This window comes from Triticum dicoccoides, chromosome 6B (genome assembly GCF_002162155.2).
Source record: "Triticum dicoccoides isolate Atlit2015 ecotype Zavitan chromosome 6B, WEW_v2.0, whole genome shotgun sequence".
NCBI classification, from domain to species: domain Eukaryota; kingdom Viridiplantae; phylum Streptophyta; class Magnoliopsida; order Poales; family Poaceae; genus Triticum; species Triticum dicoccoides.
In genome coordinates, this window is record NC_041391.1 from 563,242,463 (window position 1) to 563,264,015 (window position 21,553).

Here is a 21,553-nt window from a genome sequence, read left to right on the forward strand (position 1 = left end):
TCATCATCCTCCCCTTCTTGAAATGAAGTCGTCCTCGACAGAAGCTCATCATCCTCACCCAAATAAGGCTTCAAATCTGCAATGTTAAAAGTGGGACTAACCCCAAAATCTGCAGGCAACTCAAGTTTATATGCATTATCATTTATTTTCTCTAACACCTTAAAAGGACCATCAGCACGTGGCATTAGCTTTGATTTGCGCAAATCAGGAAATCTATCCTTACGCAAATGTAACCAAACAAGATCTCCGGGTGCAAACACAACATGTTTTCTACCCTTATCTCCAGCAAGTTTATATTTAGCATTCATACGCTCAATGTTTTCCTTAGTTAACTCATGCATTTTTAAAATCAATTCAGCACGTTGTTTAGCATCAAAATTAACCTTCTCCAAAGATGGAAGAGGCAACAAATCAATAGGTGCACGAGGTAGGAAACCATACACAACTTCAAAAGGGCACATCTTAGTAGTAGAATGCAATGAACGATTATAAGCAAATTCAATATGAGGCAAGCATTCCTCCCACATTTTCTTATTATTCTTCAAAACAGCTCTAAGCATAGTAGACAAAGTTCTATTGACTACTTCAGTTTGTCCATCAGTTTGGGGGTGACAAGTAGTACTAAAAAGCAGCTTAGTCCCCAACTTAGCCCATAAACATCTCCAAAAGTGGCTAAGAAATTTAGTATCACGATATGAAACAATAGTATTTGGCACACCATGCAAACGAATAATTTCACGAAAGAACAAATCAGCAACATTAACAGCATCATCGCTTTTATGACATGGTATAAAGTGTGCCATTTTCAAGAATCTATCCACGACAACAAATATGCTATCCCTCCCCTTATTTGTTCGAGGTAAACCTAAAACAAAGTCCATAAATATATCCTCCCAAGGAACACTAGGTACAGGTAAAGGCATATATAAACCATGAGGATTGAGTCGTGACTTAACTTTTTGACATGTAGTGCAGCGAGCAATAAAACACTCAACATCTCGTCTCATCTTTGGCCAAAAGAAATGTGCAGCAAGTACGTCCTCCGTCTTCTTCACGCCAAAGTGTCCCATTAATCCTCCTCCATGCGCCTCCTGCAACAACAAAAGACGAACGGAGCTAGCTGGAATGCATAGCCTGTTAGCAAGAAACACAAATCCATCGTTAACGACAAACTTGTTCCACATTCTTCCTTCTTTACAATTCTGCATTACATCTTTAAAATCAGCATCATGCACATATTGATCTTTGATGGTCTCCAAACCAAATATTTTGAAGTCAAGTTGTGAAAGCATAGTATAGCAACGAGACAATGCATCAACAATAACATTTTCTTTTCCCTTCTTGTGTTTAATGACATAAGGGAAAGTCTCAATGAATTCAACCCATTTAGCATGTCTACGATTCAGTTTAGCTTGACTTTTAGTATGTTTCAAAGATTCATGATCAGAATGTATAACAAATTCTTTGGGCCATAAATAATGTTGCCATGTTTCTAAAGTCCAAACAAGAGCATATAATTCTTTATCATAAGTAGAATAATTCAGACTAGGCCCACTCAATTTTTCAGAAAAGTATGCAATAGGTTTGCCATCTTGTAATAACACACCTCCTAATCCAATTCCACTAGCATCACATTCAAGCTCAAAAGTCTTATTAAAATCAGGAAGTTGGAGTAAAAGAGCATGTGTCAACTTATCTTTCAATACCGTGAAGGCTTCTTCCTGTGCGGTACCCCAAAGAAAAGGCACATCTTTCTTTGTAAGCTCATTGAGAGGTGCAGCAATGGTGCTGAAATCTCTCGCAAAACGCCTATAGAATCTAGCGAGGCCAAGAAAACTCCTCACTTGTGTGACCATTTTGGGCTGCGGCCAACTCTCAATAGCTTTGATCTTGGCTTTATCAACTTCAATTCCCTGTGGAGTAACAACATAGCCAACAAAAGATACTCGGTCGGTGCAAAAGGTGCACTTCCCAAGGTTACCAAACAAACGTGCATCACGTAGAGCAATAAGAACAGCACGTAAATGTTCCAAATGTTCTTCCAAAGATCTGCTATAAATCAATATGTCATCAAAGTAAACTACCACAAATCGTCCAATGAAAGCACGTAAAAATTCGTTCATTAATCTCATGAAAGTACTAGGTGCATTAGTTAACCCAAAAGGCATGACTAACCACTCATATAATCAAAACTTAGTTTTAAATGCTATTTTCCATTCATCTCCCAATTTCATACGAATTTTATGGTATCCACTACGCAAATCAACTTTGGAGAATATTGTAGAGCCACTCAATTCATCAAGCATATCGTCTAGCCTAGGAATAGGATGACGATAACGAATAGTAATATTATTAATGCCTCTACAATCAACACACATACGTGATGTACCATCCTTTTTCGGCACTAGAATAATAGGAACAACACAAGGACTAAGGGATTCGCGTATATAACCTTTGTCGAGAAGCTCTTGTACTTGACGCATAATCTCCTTCGTCTCCTCTGGATTGGTACGGTATGGCGCGCGGTTTGGCAGTGAAGCACCGGGAATTAAGTCAATCTGATGCTCAATCCCTTGAATAGGCGGTAATCCCGGTGGCACGTCTTGTGGAAAGACGTCAGCGAACTCCTGCAAAATGTTAGTGACAACAGGAGGCAAAGAGGAAGGCACGTCCTCGAATGAAAATAATGCCTCTTTGCACACAAAAGCATAGCAAACAGATTTGCTGAAATCTAGCTCATCAATATCAGATTTGGTGGCAAATGAACATGCACTTTTCAATTTAATTTCAGAAGCAACACTAGATGGTTTATTATTAGGCTTCATTTGTTGCTCAAATTCTTTTGCCACAATCTGATTTTCACTCTTATTCTTCTCCTGTTTTGCTTTATTAGCTCTATTAATATCATCCTTCAAAATGGAATCAGGAGTCATAGGAAGCAAAGTAATAGTTTTATCCTTATGAACAAGAGTATACTGATTGTTTCTACCATGGTGTACAGAATTTTTATCAAATTGCCATGGTCTACCAAGTAATAAGGAACATGCTTGCATAGGTACCACATCACAATTATGTTGGGGAACGTAGTAATTTAAAAAAAATCCTACGCACACGCAAGATCATGGTGATGGCATAGCAACGAGAGGGGAGAGTGTTGTCCACGTACCCTCGTAGACCGTAAGCGGAAGCGTTATGACAACGCGGTTGATGTAGCCGTACGTCTTCACGATCCGACCGATCCAAGTACCGAACATACGGCACCTCCGAGTTCAGCACACGTTCAGCTCGATGACGATCCCCGGACTCCGATCCAGCAAAGTGTCGGGGATGAGTTCCGTCAGCATGACGGCGTGGTGACAATGATGATGCTCTACCGGCGCAGGGCTTCGCCTAAACACCGCGACGATATGACCGAGGTGGAATATGGTGGAGGGGGGCACCGCACACGGCTAAGGAACGATCCGTAGATCCACTTGTGTGTCATGGGGTGCCTCATGCCCCCGTATATAAAGGAGCAAGGGGGGAGGAGGCCGGCCCTAGGAGGGGGCGCGCCAAGTGTGGAGTCCTACTAGGACTCCCTAGTCCTAGTAGGATTCCACCTCCCTTGTTGGAGTAGGAGAAGGGGAAAGAGGGGGAGAGGAAGAAGGAAAGGGGGGCTGCGCCCCTTGTCCAATTCGGACCAGACGGGGGGCGCGGGCCTCCTTCCTTTTGGCCTCTCTCCTCTATTCCCGCATGGCCCAATAAGGCCCATATACTCCCCGGCGAATTCCCGTAACTCTCGGTACTCCGAAAAATACCCGAATCACTCGGAACCTTTCCGAACTCCGAATATAGTCGTCCAATATATCGATCTTTACGTCTCGACCATTTCGAGACTCCTCGTCATGTCCCCGATCTCATCCAGGACTCCGAACTCCTTTGGTACATCAAAACTCATAAACTCATAATATAACTGTCATCGAAACCTTAAGCGTGCGCACCCTATGGGTTCGAGAACAATGTAGACATGACCTAGAACTATTCTCGGTCAATAACCAATAGCGGAACCTGGATGCTCATATTGGCTCCCACATATTCTATGAAGATCTTTATCGGTCAGACCGCATAACAACATACGTTGTTCCCTTTGTCATCGGTATGTTACTTGCCCGAGATTCGATCGTCGGTATCTAATACCTAGTTCAATCTCGTTATCGGCAAGTCTCTTTACTCGTTACGTAATACATCATCCTGCAACTAACTCATTAGTTGCAATGCTTGCAAGGCTTAAGTGATGTGCATTACCGAGAGGGCCCAGAGATACCTCTCCGACAATCGGAGTGACAAATCCTAATCTCGAAATACACCAACCCAACATGTACCTTCGGAGACACCTGTAGTACTCCTTTATAATCACCCAGTTACATTGTGACGTTTGGTAGCACCCAAAGTGTTCCTCCGGTAAACGGGAGTTGCATAATCTCATAGTCATAGGAACATGTATAAGTCATGAAGAAAGCAATAGCAACATACTAAACGATCAAGTGCTAAGCTAACGGAATGGGTCAAGTCAATCACATCATTCTTCTAATGATGTGATCCCGTTAATCAAATGACAACTCATTTGTCCATGGCTAGGAAACATAACCATCTTTAATAAACGAGCTAATCAAGTAGAGGCATACTAGTGACACTATGTTTGTCTATGTATTCACACATGTATTATGTTTCCGGTTAATACAATTCTAGCATGAATAATAAACATTTATCATGATATAAGGAAATAAACAATAACTTTATTATTGCCTCTAGGGCATATTTCCTTCAAATCAACATAATCAGCATATGTAGAGATACTAAAATGCACACGAACAGTACGTGTTACCTTAACCTTGCCGCTGTTGTTGAACCATTGGATGTAGTAAGGATGTGGATGTGGTCTTGTGGTGATGGAAAGCTTCTCCACCATCTCCATTCTAGCCAAGTTATTGCAGCTCCCTCCGTCTATGATGACGCACACAGAACGTTCCTTCACAACTCCCTTGGTATGGAACAAATTGTGCCTCTAATTTTGCTCAACTTGTGTGACCTACACACTCAAAACACGTTGAGCAACTAAACATTCATACCTGTCAGCGTCTTTAGGAGCCATGTATTGCGTCTCATGATCAGAATCATCTCCACCATGTTCTTCATGTGTAATAAGAGCCAAAGTCTCCTCATCATAGTCACTAGCGGACTCATACCCACCATCCTCGGTAGCAATCATCACACGCTGAGATTTGCATTCTCTCGCATAATGACCTTTTCCCTTACAACGACGACAAATAATATCACTTGTGTGCCCTGTTGATGCTATGGAAGAAGAAGAACTCTGTGCAGGCCCGGCAGGTGCGCTCTTGGCAGATAATGGTGGTTGTGCCTGTTTTCTTGTATCACGGCTGGAGGTGGCACCTGATGGAGGTGCTGGTGCAGTTGAAGTAGAAGATGCACGCGGTGTCCATGATGAAGGTCGGCCTGCAGAAAAGTTAGTTCGCGCCAATGCTTGTCGATCCTGCACTTCACGTTCAGCTTTACAAGCAAGATGGAATAAACGAGTGATATTAGTATACTCCTTATAGTCTAGAATGGTCTGAATCTCTCTATTTAATCCACCCAGAAAACGTGCAAGCATAGATTCATTCTCCTCAACAATACCACATCTAATCATGCCAGTTTGTAATTCCTGATAATATTCTTCTACAGAATTTTTCCCTTGTCTTAAATGCTGCAATTTTTGAAGAAATTCACGTTGATAATATGGTGGAACCCAACGCGTACGCATAGCAGTTTTCAAAGCAGCCCAAGTAGTTGGAATAGGATATAATCTACAATGTTCAGACCACCATACACATGCAAAACTAGTGAAAGCACAAACAGTAGCAGCAACCCGTCTCTCCTCAGGATATTGTAAACATGTAAATCGTTATTCAGTTTCTAACTCCCAAGTAAGATATATATCAGGAACATATCTACCCTCAAATGGTTGAATATTCAATTTCAATTTAGGAATATGGACATCATCTCGTACCCGAGGTGGTGGTGCAGGCCTACCATTGCGAATATATACCTGAGGTCGACCTGCTGGTGGTGGTGCTGGTGGCTGCACGTAGTTCTGATTTTGATCAACCTCATCCTCATAATCGCCCGCATACTCATCATCCTCCGCATCAGCAGCAGGAGCCACAGAAGTATCAACAGCAGCAACAACAGTTTGGCCAGGCCGAAGAAGTAGACGGCTCGCTCGGCGGAGGGCTGTTTCGCGACCTGGAGGTAATTGTTGTTGTTGTTGTTGCAGAGGTGCGGCAGGTGCAGCCGGTGGTGGAAGACGCGCAAGCAGTTCATTAAATCTGTTATCGAGCTTTGTTTCGAATGTCTTCTCAAGGCCAGTGATCTTCTCCATGGCCTCTTCAAAATTGTTCAGCACATCTTGCACTTGTTCAGTCATCATTTGCTGAAACTTATCATGAAGCTCCTTGTTCGATAAGTTCTCCCAGTCAATCTCGTCGGCTTGTGATCCTGGCATGGTTAGCATCAATAGAAACAAACAAGAATATGATCCTACAGACTACGAACAAGTGGTGGTGTTGGGTGTCACAAATCCGTCAAGCAAAACTCAAATTCTTACCAGTTCTTACCCAGCAGCAGGCGGTGATCGGCAACTGTTGTAGTCAAAACTCTCAAAGCTTGGATAGAGCGATTACCAGGGAGAGTCAAACGCACGACGTAGATGTATGTGGAGCTGGGAAGGCTTATAATATGGTAGCAAAAGGGGTCAGCAATAATCAATTCAGAGATGCAAAGTTGAATAAACGCTCAACGACGGTACTGTGCTGGTCCTAGACTAGACCGTGCTAGAGACGTGAGCCTAGAACACTAACAAAATCACGGCGCTGCACGTAAACAAGGGAAAAGCACACTCTGAAGAAAAAAAAATCGCTTTTTTTGCGCTGCTTTTTTTTTCTTTTTTTGCGAAAAATCACTATAATGGCGAGTGTTTCAAAACTCTTCCCAGGTCAAACTGACAGGATGGGCACGAAATTTTTTCGACCAATTTTTTTTCGACTGCCCGGACCCAAAAACTGGAAACGGGTCAAAAAAACTTTCTATAACAGCGTCTGTCTCAATACGATTAGAAACACCTAAAAATAGGATAGCCAGATTTTTTTTTTGTCTAGTGCGTTTTTGGAAAATTTTGGGTCTAAATGGAGGGTGGTTTCCGGACTCTTTTTTTTCGAAACCTACTCAGGCAAGGAAACATGAATCGGAAACTAGATGGATCTCGAAAATAAACCTAATATGCAAGGAACTCGGATTGGTGGTGGATATATGGTGGTGGTATATGGCAGCGGTGGTGGTATATGGCAGCGGTGGTGGTAGCGGTGGTAGTATATGGATATGGATCGGTGGTGGTATATGGATACAGATTGGTGGTGGTATATGGATACGGATTCAGAGCGGTGGTGGTAGGTGACAGGGGCGATGATGATGGTGCGGTGGCGGCGTGACAACTTATGACCAGAACTCGAAACTCTAAAAGACTAATGCTAAGACCAACAACTAGACACGACGATGCAACCGCAAATTCAACAAAGCAAAACCCTAAAAAAGTTATGCAAAGGCTCAGATTGGTTCGGATATGATGAACTAACCCTAATTTTTTTTGGCTTTTTCATGGACTGTAGGTATGAAGAACAGACTCGATCTAAACTACGAAAAACTGTAAAATCTCACCGAGCAACCCGGAAATCTGATACCACTTGATAGAGACAAAGGTGTCCCGTCTTTTGATGAGATGATGGATTTCTCTTTGGTGGAAGTCGACTTTGACGATCCGACTACGAACGTGCGAGGACGTCGCACCTTAGCAATCGCTAAACCAACTCTGAGAGGTTATTGACCATGCCGGAGCACGATCAACCTGACCATGAGGGTCTGTTTCCTGCGAGCAAACGTTGAACAAGCAAGAAACTGAGATTGCAATCTGGATATTGTGAATATAAGATGAAAGCTTTATTGATCAAGGTGGGGTTCTGTGACGTCTTTGTCTGGTCGTTGAACACAAACGAAGTACGCGAAGTTGCAGCGATGGCGAACTTTAATCTAAACAAAACCCAAAGTCTAAACGGTGCCCTAAGGGTTGTATATATGGAGGAAGAGGGGGGGATTTCGTGGCCCTTGGTGGAGGGGTCCGAAATCAACCCTATCTCTTGTTTCCCCACACATACGGACTCTAAAAATAGCCTGTACTTATGTATTTCGAAATTACAAGGGCCTAGCCCAATAATAAGGTGACGCAACACCTAGAATAGCCTCGGGACGAAATTTATGAAGTGGCATCTTGTATATTTCGTCCAAGGCTTCATGCACCCATTATGGTGGCTTCAAAGTCCTAAAATCATCACTTGTAACTCCGTTCTTGTTCCCCTTGCACATGTCATCATCTCCATGCTTGTTCTTGCTCCAATGTTCATCCTTCTCCAAGTTAGGCCCTTCATTTGTAAGCAAAACAAATGTATCCAATTTAAGTAGCATCATATTCTCATGAACATTAGAATCATTACCAAGAAACGAAAGTACCTGATAATTTAATTGGCGTGCGCGAGCTCTAGTAATTGGTCCAGTATATGTAGCAGTAGGGCTGTGGGTGTAACAATGGTATTAATGTCCTCATCATTAATTGTTTAAGTAGTTTATTATTATTATTATTATTATTATTATTATTATTTTACAAATTCTTTTTATTTATTCTATTATTATTTTAATAACGTTTGAGGGGGTGGGGCCCCCTCATCATAGACCCAGGGGGGCCTAGCGGGTGTAACGGGCTGCAGGCACGCGCCCGAGTCCACACGGGATGGGGGCAACGGGCGCCTGTGTGGGCGCTCGCCCGCAGGGAGCAGCGGGGAGAGGCCAGAGGCCAGGGCGACCGTGGTGGCCTGCCGGCGGCGGGGCTGCAGCAGGGGGGGCGCGAGGCGTGGCGCATGGAGAAGGAGCAGCAGCAGGGGCACCGGGGCACAGCGGCGGGCGCGGGCGATGGTTGCGGTCGGCGCATGCGGGGCAGTGTCGGCAGCCTCCGGCAGCGAGCGAAGGGCGCGGGGCCGGCGGTGAGCAGTGGGGAGGCTGCGGCGGGGCTGTGCGGGCAGGAACGTTGGCGCGAGGCGCGGCGAGGTGCCTGCCGGGGGCGGCCGTGACGGCAAGCAGCATGGCAAGGGCGAGGCTGCACGAGACGCAATGCATGCAAGCAGCGGGGCACGCGCATTGCAACGGCAGAAACAGCGAGTGGCGCAGGGTACGGTCGGGCTCCAGTATGTGTGGGCACGCGTGGTCGAGCGCGTCCAGAGGCGGCCAGCACAAGGCAGGGTGTGGGCGTGGCGAGGTTGCGGGCGGCCACGGGCGTGCGGAGGGGTCGCGGTGACTCGGGGACGACGCGGGCGCGTTCGATATGCCGGGAGAGGAGAGGAAAGGAGGACGGCGGCTCACTGCGGGCGTAGGGTACGGGGCAGTGGGGGTTGAGGACGAGGACGGAGACAAGACGACGCGGGGGAGGAGGCAGTCCGACGGGGAGGTTCGACGAGGTCCTTTTAGCAGACGACGACGGTACAATCCAGTGGGGTCGGGGGCGGTCGGAGCGGTTCATTCCCCTTCCCGATCCAGATCTGGATCGGGTGGGGAGGAGAGAGCGACGTGGCTGTGGAGTGGTTGCGAGTGGGAGTAGTGGGGGTTAGGGTTTCGGGCGAGAGGGGATAAGGGAGTGCGGTGGGCTGGCCGGTTAGGCCTTTGCCCAGTTGGGCTGGTGGCCTGCTAGGCCGGAGCCCAGTGAGGGGGGGTTCTTCTTTTTTTTGTTAGTTTTGTTTTCTGTTTTGTATTTTCTTTTTCTTTTATTTATTTTCTTTTCTGTTTTAATTCATTTTAAAATATTTAGACATTCTGTAAAAGTGTGTTTCCTTCACCATAAATACCTAAGCATTAATTAGCACACTCCGAACATTTTAGTTTTAATGTTTGAATTTTTTTGATGTTTGACAAAAATTCAAATTTGAATTCTAACAGTTTTGATCCAACGCGAGGTTAGCAACAGTAACAGGTGACGTGTCATCGTTAGCGTGGGATTACCATAACCCAATTGTCCGAGCGTCACAACTTTGTGTGCTACCAAACATCACAACGTAAATGGGTGATTATAAAGGTGCTCTACAGGTGTCTCCGAAGGTGTTTGTTGGGTTGGCATATATCGAGATTAGGATTTGTCACTCCGTGTTTCGGAGAGGTATCTCTGGGCCCTCTCGGTAATACTCATCACGATAAGCCTTGCAAGCATTGTGACTAATGAGTTAGTTGCAGGATGAATTATTACGGAACGAGTAAAGAGACTTACCAGTAACGAGATTGAGCTAGGTATGATGATACCGACGATCGAATCTCGGGCAAGTAACATACCGATGACAAAGGAACAACATAGGTTGATATGCGGTTTGGCCGATAAAGATATTCGTATAATACGTAGGAGCCAATATGAGCATCCAGGTTGCGCTATTGGTTATTGACTGGAGATGTGTCTCGGTCATGTCTACATAGTTCTCGAACTCGTAGGGTCCGCACGCTTAACGTTCGATGACAATATGTATTATGAGTTATGTGTTTTTGATGACCGGAGTTTGTTCGGAGTCCCGGATGAGATCACGGACATGACAAGGAGTCTCGAAATGGTTGAGACATAAAGATTGATATATTGGACGACTATATTCGGACACAGGAAATGTTCCAGAGAAGTTTCGGATAAACCCGGATTGCCGGAGGGTTACCGGACCCCCCCCCCGGGAACTAATGGGCCTCGATGGGCCTTAGTGGATAGAGAGGAGGCCTGCATGAGGGTTGGCCGCCCCCTGAGTCCGAAGAGGTCAAGAGAAAGGGGCGGCGCCCCCCCCCTTTCCTTCTCCCTCTCTCCCTCTCCTTTCTTCCCCCCTCTCCTTCTTGGCGGAAACCTACTAGGACTTCGAGTCCTAGTAGGATTCCCCCTTTGGGGGCGCACCAAGGAGGGCTGGCTAGCCTCCCCTCCCTCCTTTATATACAGGGGCATGGGGGCACCCTAGAACACACAAGTTGATCTTTTAGCCATGTGTCGTGCCCCCTCCACAATTACACACCTCGATCATACCGTTGTGGAGCTTAGGCGAAGCCCTGTGCCGGTAGCATCATCATCACCGTCGCCACGCCGTCGTGGTGATGGAACTCACCCTCGGTCTCAACTGGATCAAGAATACGAGGGACGTCATCGAGCTGAACGTGTGCTGAACGCGGAGGTGCCGTATGTTCGGTACTTGGATCGGTTGGATCGCGAAGATGTTTGACTACATCAACAACGTTATTGAAATGCTTCCGCTTTCGCTCTACGAGGGTACGTGGACACACTCTCCCCTCTCGTTGCTATGCATCTCCTAGTTAGATCTTGCATGATCGTAGGATTTTTTTTGAAATTACCGCGTTCCCCAACAGGTATGTCATCCTCCTCTCGGTGCTCGGATCTCACTCGTCGGCTGACCACCGGCACAAGCACGACCGGCTGTCGAGCAGGCTCGGCACTAGCCCAGCGTCTCGTCGGTTCATCGCTGCCGGACATTAAGTGTGGCGACTGCCCGTGTCTGGTGCTGCGTCGAGTTTTGAGCACGCCGAAACATCTCGGATGGGTGTTCTTCAAGTGCGAAAAGGACGAGGTGAGTGGCTATATTTACGTCTTTCTTTGAATATCTCGCAGTTGGAACTTATTGTTTGCTCTAAATTGTATGTATGAAGGATGCAATTTTTTATATTGGGAAGAAGACTACATTGATCTATTGTTAGAGAGAAAATTGCTAGATGTTCGTGCACTACTTGCTAGAGTTGAGACTAGAGACGACACAATGTTCGTGCACTACAAGCTTAAGAAGCCAATAGAGAAAAACAACAATGTTGGCAATAAAGACATAGGGGAAATTTATGGTGATACGGAGCCTTAGATCCTCCCATGATACGAGCTTCTATGAATCCGTGGGATCCGATCCAACGCTCAACTGACAAGATGTTGTATATCTGCGTAATTCTCAGATTTTTAGGGCCTTTTTGCAATTTTACGGGAGCTCGGCCTGCGATCATTGGATCTCTAATCCAACGGTTTCTGAAAGCTTGTATCATGGGAGCATCTAAGGTTTTGTATCACCGGAAATTTTTCCTAAAGACATAGAGAGGGTATTAATTGAACTAGTGGGAGCAGTTAGGGCACTTGACTTTCTATTAAAGTGTATAATTGTCTTTGTAGTTCTCTCTCGATCAATTCTCTTAGTGAAGAATTAGTGAAGTATGTAATCACTATGTCAAGAGAGAAGCTTATTTCGGTGGCTGGAAATAAAATTAATTTGATAATATATTTTTTACTCCACTAAGTTTAGGGGATCGGCTAGAAATGACCAAAATTTAAAAGAGTAAAATAAATGATCATTTTTAAAATTTCACACATATTTATTTTGAATGGCGTGAAACATTTTCCTTGAACTGTGCACACTTTCTTTTACATTGTATAAAAATATTTTGAAAATATCAGGACCATTTTTTTAAATGTGCAAACATTTTCTAAACGCAACATTTTTTTAATTACATCGACTTTTTCTAAAAGTTGCGTGAACATTTTTTACACTGTATGTACATTTTTTAATGTGGTATGCACTGTGTATATTTTTTTAATCGCATGATCTTTTTAATAAATTTCACTAACGAATATTATATTTCATGAACATTTCTTTTAAAACATGCGTGTTTTAAACACTAGAGATATATAGAGAAAAGATTCTCAAAAAATATATATTAGAGAAAAGGAAAATAAAGTGTCGCCATCTAGAAGGAGATGCACGGCTCTGGTCATGTTGCTGGGACTGGCCCAGTACCATCGCGTTGTAGAGAGAGATGCGGCCTTTGCAAAGCCTGCGTCGCCGCAGAGAGGCGCGTTCCTTCCCCTTCAAGACTCGGCGGACGCTTCGGTTTCCCGCCCATGCCGGGGTACCGCGATCCGGCTTTCGGTAGCCGGCACACAGTGGGTGTTGTCGGGACCCAGTGATTGTAAGCTTCATCAACCCATCCGCCTTCTCAAGGGGGTGAAACTGCGAAGGCCCCCCCTGCTTGAAGCCGGTGAGCCCTCACAGCTTCGGGGACTACTGTCAGGGGGATGGACCCCGGCCGGGCAATGGAACCCGGATCCTTTTCAAAAATATCGGGGCCAACAACGCCCCTCAATCCGGCTCGCCCCTGGCTGGCTTCCCAGTGCAACCCGGCCACCTAGCTGGCGCACGCCGACCGATCCCAAGAAGCCAGCCTCTGGGACAAGTAAACATGGCTACAATGCTCCCTCCTCTACACCGGCCCCGGCGGCGCGCGGCAGTCGTGTCGACCAAGCCACCGCCTGGGGTGGGCGGCGTCCCGGAGGCGCAACCCTGTAGCGAGGAGGCGTTGCCGTCCCGTGACGTCCAACAAGGCATGCCAACAGTTCCCAGCAGCCGGCCATACCCGCGCCCGGCGGCCCCGATAGGGCCCGCACCCAACAGCACGACGGCTCCCACTGCCGGCTCCTAGATGCTGATACCGGGAACCGACACACATGTAACTTTACCATTGTAACCCCGGGGGGCGGCCTATAAGACCCCCCGATGCCGCTCCATGCAAAGGGGTTGAACTGGCTGGAATCTAGTAGAACACTCACATACACGCGGAGAAGGAGCAGCCTATGCACTGGCATGTCTTCCTTCCTCCCCAAAACAGCTCTAGGAGCAAGATTGTATCCACCTCATATAAACCATACTCGGTAGGACTAGCTAGGGGTGTTATCTCTTCGGAGAACCCTGAACCTAGGTACGTCTCGTGTCTCACACTTGCGCGTGCCAACCTCGCCTCTGGAGCCCAACGGTGTCATTGTCCCTGTCCCCTCTTTTAGCCATCCCATGGCATCTGCCGTGAGATCATCACGACAATAGTTGAGACCAAAGACAACACAAATGTCCAATTGTGTGGAGGCGGAGAAGAACCAAGTGTGCAAGTTCAAGAAGCCAATAGAGAAAAACAAATGTTGGCAATAAAGACATAAAAAGGTATTAATTGAACTAATGCACTTGGATTTCTATTAGTGTCTAATTATTTTGGTAGTTTTCTCTGGATGAATTCTCTTAGCGAAGAACTAGTGAAGAATGTAGTCATGATGTCATTTAATAAAGTAATATAAGAGAGAAGTTTATTTTGGTGGATGAAAATAAAATGATTTTGGTAATATTTTTTGCTTCGCTAATTTTAGGGGATTGGCTAGAAATGACAAAAAATTAAAAGAGTAAAAATAAGTGGACATTATTAAAATTTCACGCATATTTATTTTGAACAATACAAAACATTTTCCTTGAATTGTGCAAACTTTCTATTGCATTTTATAAACATATTTTTAATATCAGAAACATTTTATGAAATGCGTGAACATTTCCTAATTGCAATAACTTTTTTAATTACATCAACATTTTCTAAAAGTTGGGTGTATGTACATTTTAATATGTGGTGTGCACATTTTTGAATTACATGATTTTTTAATAAATTGAATAATGCGTTTTAGATTTCATGAACATTTCTTTTAAAACACCCGTGTTTTTTACACTAGAGATATAGTATTTATTTTGAGGGATTCACTAGGAGAGCAACTAATTGAGTAGCGTATCTTCGGGAGCCTCCCCAAGGGTCACTTGGGGTGGGCCAAGAACGCGCACTCAGTCGCCGCCACGTGTCGCACTCTGGACATTTCTTCTGTTTTTTATTTTTTATTTTTTTCTGCACGGGTTTCGGCATTTTAGATCTTTTTCCTGATTTTTTTGGCCTTTCGGTTTTTCATCGGTCTTTTTTAGCTTTTCAAAAAACAAATAAATATATCTTTTGCACAAGAAACACATTTTCTTTTTTCCTTTTGTGGGAGGCACGGCCGTGCCTCTCAAAAACCAAAAAAAATGTGTTTTCCTTTGCGTGAGAGGCACGTTTTTGCTTTCGTGCCTCTTGAAAAAAAATACATTTTCTCTTCTTTTTTTCCTTTCCATGAGAGGCATGATTTTGCTTACGCGAGTTAGAGGCATGACCATGCCTCTTGAAAAAGAAAAAAAACTCATTTTTTCTTTCTGTGAGAGGCACGGATTTGCTTCTGCGAGAGGCATTTTCATGCCTCTCGAAAATAGAAAAAACTCATTTAATTTTTTTTCTTCTGCGAGAGGCACGGATTTGCTTCCATGAGAGGCACTTTCATGCCTTTTGGAAATGAAAAAACTTTTTTATTAACTTCCACAAAAGACACCGATTTGCTTCTGAGGAATTTAACGGTGAAAATGGTTCAAGATTTGGATGCACGGTTTAAGAGATAAAACATTTTAAATAAATGGATCTATGAAAAAAGAAAATCTCTCAGTTTGCGACAAAATGACATACATGCAAATAGTAGAGAAAACGAAAATAAAGTGTCGCCATCCAGAAGGAGACGCGCGGCTCTGGTCGTGTGGCTGGGACTGGCCCAGTACCATCGCGTTGTAGAGAGATGCGGCCTTTGCAAAGCCTGTCTGACCGGCCTGTTATGTCAAGCCTGCCTAACCTTGCAGCGCCCACGGCCAGGCCCGTGTTAAAACCAGCGTCTCTTCTCTCGCTCTAGGGTTTTAGGTTTCTGCTCTCCACCATTCGCCAGCCACCCCCCGTCCCTCCCGTTCCCCCCACCCATGGCCAGGAAGGTCGCGCAGCGCAGGCCGGCGGCGCCTCCCGCGCCGCCCGCGGCGAAGAAGGTGGTCAAGGTCCCCTCGAGGACGGCCAAGAGGGCGGCTCCGAAGAAGCAGAAGCTTCCCGAGCCCTCCTCCGACGACGACTCCGAGGCGGAGCAGCAGCCGCTCCACGAGGAGGAGGAGGAGGATTCAGACGTCGAGGCCCCCTCCGACTCCGACGCCGAGGAGCTCTCTGGCTCGGACGCCGGTAGCAGCGAGGAAGAGGAGGACGAGGAAGAGGAGGAAGACGACGACCCCCTCGCCGGCGACTTCCTTGCCGGCAGTGACGACGGCAGTGGTAACTCTAACATTACTTGACGATTAGAGACGTACTAGTATTGAGTCGAATTAGCTTCAGCAGCTTCAGTTTTCTCCATCAAGCCATTCCATTGTAGAGTTCATGGCTGCTAGTTCAATGCACGGCTATGCAAATTAGTGCTGCGTTTTCTATCCCGGGAATCGAATTTGATGGGCCTTGTTGTGTTTCTTAGACGAGGGGGGCGACTCTGGAGAGGAATCAGATGGGTCTGATGACTTAGTGGCAAAGTCAGAAGCTCTTGATCGACAGAAGGAGCAGGCTGAAGAAGATGCAGCTGCGGACCTTGCACTCAACATAAGATCAGAATCTGATGAATTCCGGTTGCCCACCAAGGAGGTTGCTTTTCCTTCTTCTGTTCGCATTTGTTCTTTCTCAGTATTTGTTTATGTACTGCACATTGTAGGTTGCATGGACTTACCATGGTTTAATTTAAAATCCGCAGGAGCTGGAAGAAGAGGCACTTGGTCCACCTAACCTGCCAAATCTTAAAAGGAGGATCTCAGAAAGTAAGTTTATCCAATATCTTGTAGTTATTAAAGTTCAGAACTTCCTTCAACTGAAATGGTGTTGGAGCAAAACTGATTCCTGCTTTTGTAATTGAGGTGCATTTCTTATGGCTCGTATAAACTGTAATTGCAAAGTCAGATTGTAACAAGAGGAGTGCAGAGAGACCATATGTAATCTACTGATTTTCTAATTTTTTTCCCTTAGCAGATTGCTATGATCAGGATATACCATTCAGTATACATTGAATTGATTTTCTGTGTTTGATCCACTTCAATCTATAGACCTTTCTGAGCTTGGTTTCTCTGTCTATTTGTTGGTCTCCTGTCTAGTTGTACGGGTACTCTCAAACTTTAGCAAGCTGAGGCAAGAAAATGTTGCCAGAAAAGATTATGTCGATCAGTTCAAGACGGACGTGATGGCATACTATGGATACAATGAATTTCTCATTGAAGCATTTGTTGAGGTAAGCTGCCTATCTCGTCCAGTGATTGTCTGATACATCCGCTACCAGTATTTCTTTCAGTTTGAGTTGTGGTGATCCAGCTGTCTGAGATTAGTAGTTGCAAATTGTTTGTCTGGCACGATTATTCATATTTTTTAATGGTTTAGCTGCCGTTGTGTGAACATTCTTCGTGCTACATTTGTGCAGATGTTCCCAGCTGTTGAGGTTGTCGAGCTACTTGAATCATTTGAAAAAAGACCCCCTGAGTGCTTGCGTACAAATACACTAAAGGTAATAACATATTAGCTCAATTTCTTGATGTATGTGTATGTCACCAAAGATTCTATAGCTGTTAATCTCTGACTGTAGATTTATCACTGCTTCATTAAGTATGTCTCTCTTATCTTTGTGGGTTTGCAGACCCGTAGGAGGGATCTTGCTGCTGCTCTTATTCCTAGAGGGTTTAATCTGGATCCGATTGGAAAATGGTCAAAGGTTTGCTTTCTTTCAACGTATTTTCTTTTACAACTAAATAGTATGGAATATTAAAGCAAGTCTCGTGGTTTGGACAATTTCAGGTAGGATTAGTTGTATACGACTCCACTGTTTCGTCTGGCGCCACTGTTGAATATATGGCAGGACATTACATGGTATCTTCCTCTCCCCTATTATTTGTTAAGATTGTTTTTCTCACTATCCATCTACCAGCAATTCATCTTATCTTTTAATACTGTGATTACAGAAACAAGGCGCAAGTTCCTTTTTGCCAGTGATGGCTCTTGCTCCGCAGGAAAAGGAGCGAATAGTTGATATGGCGTAAGATTTCCCCCCACTCTCATAATCCTTTTGCAATAGTTCATTTGAACTAGTTTATAACTGTGTTTGCATGCATGTAAGCCTTTATATGCTATCCTATTGTGTCACATGCTTGCTTCTGCATTTGATATTAACCTTCAACGAATTATTCATGTCAGTACTTCCAAAGATAGAAACTGATTTTCTTCTTGGTTCCAGAGCTGCCCCAGGTGGCAAGACCACATACATTGGAGCTCTGATGAAAAATACTGGTTAGTTCATTATGCCTGTTTTGCCTTTGACTATGCGCTCCTTCCTTCAAAGTATCTGTTGTTTGTTTTTAGTAGCTTATCCTGTATTTTTCTTCCTGTCTTACAGGAATAATCTATGCAAATGAGCTTAACGAGAAAAGGTTGCATGGACTGTTGGGCAACATACATCGCCTGGGTGTGACAAATACCATAGTTTGTAATTATGACGGTAAAGAGGTAAGCAGAAAATACGACCATTGTATGTTCTCAGGGGCACAGAGCATTTTTTTAGGCCAAAGCACCAAAGGGTAGTCAACTAATTGTATGCAACAAGTTAGTATAATAAATCATTACCAATATAACATAATGCTTTGTAGAGAACTTTTAGTATGAAGGCATTTCAATGCCAAGCTAATATTATCTGGTCCATTTTAATCATAAGAAAATGAATTTAGAATCCTAGCAATTGTCAGACACTTCAGTTTATTGCATCGTGTGCTCAAGTGACATCAATTATTTTATGATGATCCAATTTATTTCAGCTCCCCAAAGTACTTGGAATGAACTCAGTTGACAGAGTACTGTTGGATGCACCCTGCACAGGCACCGGAGTTAGTATAATCAAATTCATATTATTCTTCTGTACTCATTATACATCGTCTTGGCTATTTCATCTGATAGTCAATCTCACTCTGTTTCTGCAGACCGTTTGGAAAGATGCACAAATAAAAACATCTAAGGACATCGATGACATCAGGAATTGTGCTTTCGTACAAAAGGTGCATTTTATTCACAATTCACAAATAAATACATGTTCTCCAATTCAAACCCATTCCCACTTTAAAATTAACGAGAGTTATTAACCCAGTAATTCTCCAAATTAAATCTGCTCACCTCCACATGATTTTTTTTTGTTAGTTGGTTTTGAAGCAATTAGTATTTCTGTGTCTCTTATCTATTGTAAAGATGTCGTGCAAGTAAGTATCATATATTGTTATGTTCTATCTGCTTCCCTCTTGTATTTCTTTACGGAGGGAGTATTTTTAAAGTTATGTCTGATTATAATTTAAACCTTTCAACTTTATGGTTTCCATTAGAAGTTCTTAGGCTCATGATATAGTATGGTTAAACTATATTCCCAGTAAGAGCCTCAGTTACCTTATTTTTTAGCATACCAACTCCGAGAAACTGATAAAACTTGTTTTGCAGCAATTGCTTCTGGCTGCTATTGATTTGGTTGACGCCAACTCCAAAACTGGTGGTTACATTGTTTACTCTACTTGTTCGATGATGATTCCAGAAGTAAGTACTCCCTCCGGTCCTTTTTACTCTGCATATTAGGTTTGTCTGAAGTCAATCTCATCCAACTTTGACCAAGTTTATATAAAAAATTATAGACATTCACATAACAACACCAATATCATTAGATTCATCTTGGAATATATTTTCATATTATATTTATTAAATATTATATATGCTAATAATTTTTAATATAAATTTGGTCGAACTTAGCAAAGTTTGACTTTCGGCAAAACCAATGTGCAGAGTAAAAGGGACCGGAGGGAGTACATTTTTCTTGTCTGCTGGATAATGATTGAACTTCAGTAACTAAACCCTCCCCCTTTGTGTAGAATGAAGCAGTCATCGACTATGCCCTTAAAAAGAGAGATGTAAAGGTTGTTCCTTGTGGATTAGATTTTGGACGCCCAGGGTATGTTAATCTTACTCCCCCCTTCTCCTCTTTCAAGATATGGTACTTTACTTATGTTTCCCTGTTTATCGTACAGATTCATCCGGTTCCGGGAGCATCGCTTCCATACGTCTTTAGACAAAACAAGGAGGTTTTATCCTCATGTCAACAACATGGATGGCTTTTTCGTAGCTAAGGTACATTTTATGATGTTTGGATTATTTACCAGGAGTGACGATGACTGAACCATATGATCACATGTTAGCTTCTTGAGGTGTCTTATCTTTCATAGCATGAATTTTAATCCAGCAACTTTTATGTGAAAATCTAACTTCTGTTGGCAAATAGTTTGATGATTTCAATTACACATTTGGACTGTTTAGAATGTATTTAAGTTATCATGTACAGTTGATTCTATAAAAGTAAAACTGCAAAATATAAAATAAAATCTGATAGGGTATTTCATTTCATACAGCTGAAGAAGTTGAGCAACACAATTCCAGCCTCGTCCGAGTCATCTAAAGAGCCCGAAGAAGCAGTGGAGGGCGTTGTTGATCCAAACCATGATGAGGAAGATGAGAAAGATGTTCCTGATGGGCAATCCACTAAATCGAAGAATCATAAACAGGGAAAGAAGAAAAATGAACAAGCAAGCATCCCTGAAGGGGGGGAGGGGGACCAGAGTCAGGCACCTGAAAGACCAGCAAAGCACCTCAAGAGCAACAAAGGCGTGAAGAAAAGTAGTGGCCCTAAAAGTGCTGAAATGAACGGAGATAAGAAAGAAACACGCGATGAACAAACAGAGCATGTCAAGAGTCAGAAGGGTTCCAAGAAAAGTAAAGGCCCTAAAAATGCTGAAATGGATGTAGATGAGAAAGAAACACCCAGTGAGCAAACAGAGGATGTCAAAAGCCACAAGGGTGCGAAGAGAAGTAATGGACCTAAAAGGGCTGGAATAAATGGAGAGAAGAAAGATGTGGCCGAGGAACAAACAGAGCAGACCAGCCACAAAAAGAAGGATGTGTCTGATAAAATTAAGAAGTCTGGTTCCAAGAGCACCTCAGGGACCAAAGAGAAGAAACCGGTGTCCAAGGAAGGAAGCAAGAAGAGGAAAAGGAAATGGCAATTCAAGCTGAGGCGGGACTGGTGAGGCTTTGTCCTATTGTCAGCTTTTCCTCTTGCTTTGTTTGATTATTCTTATAATCAACTATTTTACTATTGACAGGGAGGCAAAACAGAAGTCCGAGAAGAGGACGAAGGTATGAAAATTGGTGGTTCAAGAGAGCCACATTAATTAGCCTTAGAAGAGGAGATTTAAAGTGAAACTTTGATGTGCTATGTATGAAGAAATGTAAAAGGAACGACTGTACACTCGATTTTGGTCTACGGTACAAGTTTGTGGTGAAGCGAAATTTTGTTGTACGCTGGAGGTGATTGTGTAATCTAAACACTATCATATTTTTGTTTCTGTATTGGTTTAGAGAGTATGATCAGTCATTGTAGTTTTTCTCAGTGAAGTCGTCATGGACACTGAGGTTCCTATTACTGAATGTTGTTCTGGGCAACCTATCATGTTTGATAGAATCATTCCGTGTGGGCTGTAGCTGAAGTTCTATTGATGCATTGGCACCTACGGGCTGAAGTTCTATTGATGCATTGGCACCTATGGCTTTCACCCAGTTCAAAAAAAAAAAAAACCTATGGCTTTCACGTGTTTGATCAAATCGTTCTGTGCTGGCT

General features: G+C 43.7%; 1 protein-coding gene across 1 annotated transcript; it reads left to right on the top strand.

The window, feature by feature from the left end:
• The first annotated feature begins 15,714 nt into the window (after nt 1-15,714).
• Nucleotides 15,715-21,416, top strand: LOC119322156 (25S rRNA (cytosine-C(5))-methyltransferase nop2-like). Its single transcript, XM_037595648.1, has 17 exons — nt 15,715-16,107; nt 16,301-16,464; nt 16,571-16,634; nt 16,965-17,098; nt 17,285-17,368; nt 17,498-17,572; nt 17,656-17,727; nt 17,820-17,893; nt 18,092-18,144; nt 18,251-18,360; nt 18,666-18,734; nt 18,828-18,902; nt 19,333-19,425; nt 19,755-19,834; nt 19,911-20,010; nt 20,289-20,959; nt 21,039-21,416. Exons 1-17 carry the CDS (start codon nt 15,771-15,773, stop codon nt 21,076-21,078), a joined length of 2,295 nt encoding a protein of 764 aa, XP_037451545.1. The 5' UTR covers nt 15,715-15,770; the 3' UTR covers nt 21,079-21,416.
• The last annotated feature ends 137 nt before the right edge of the window (nt 21,417-21,553 follow it).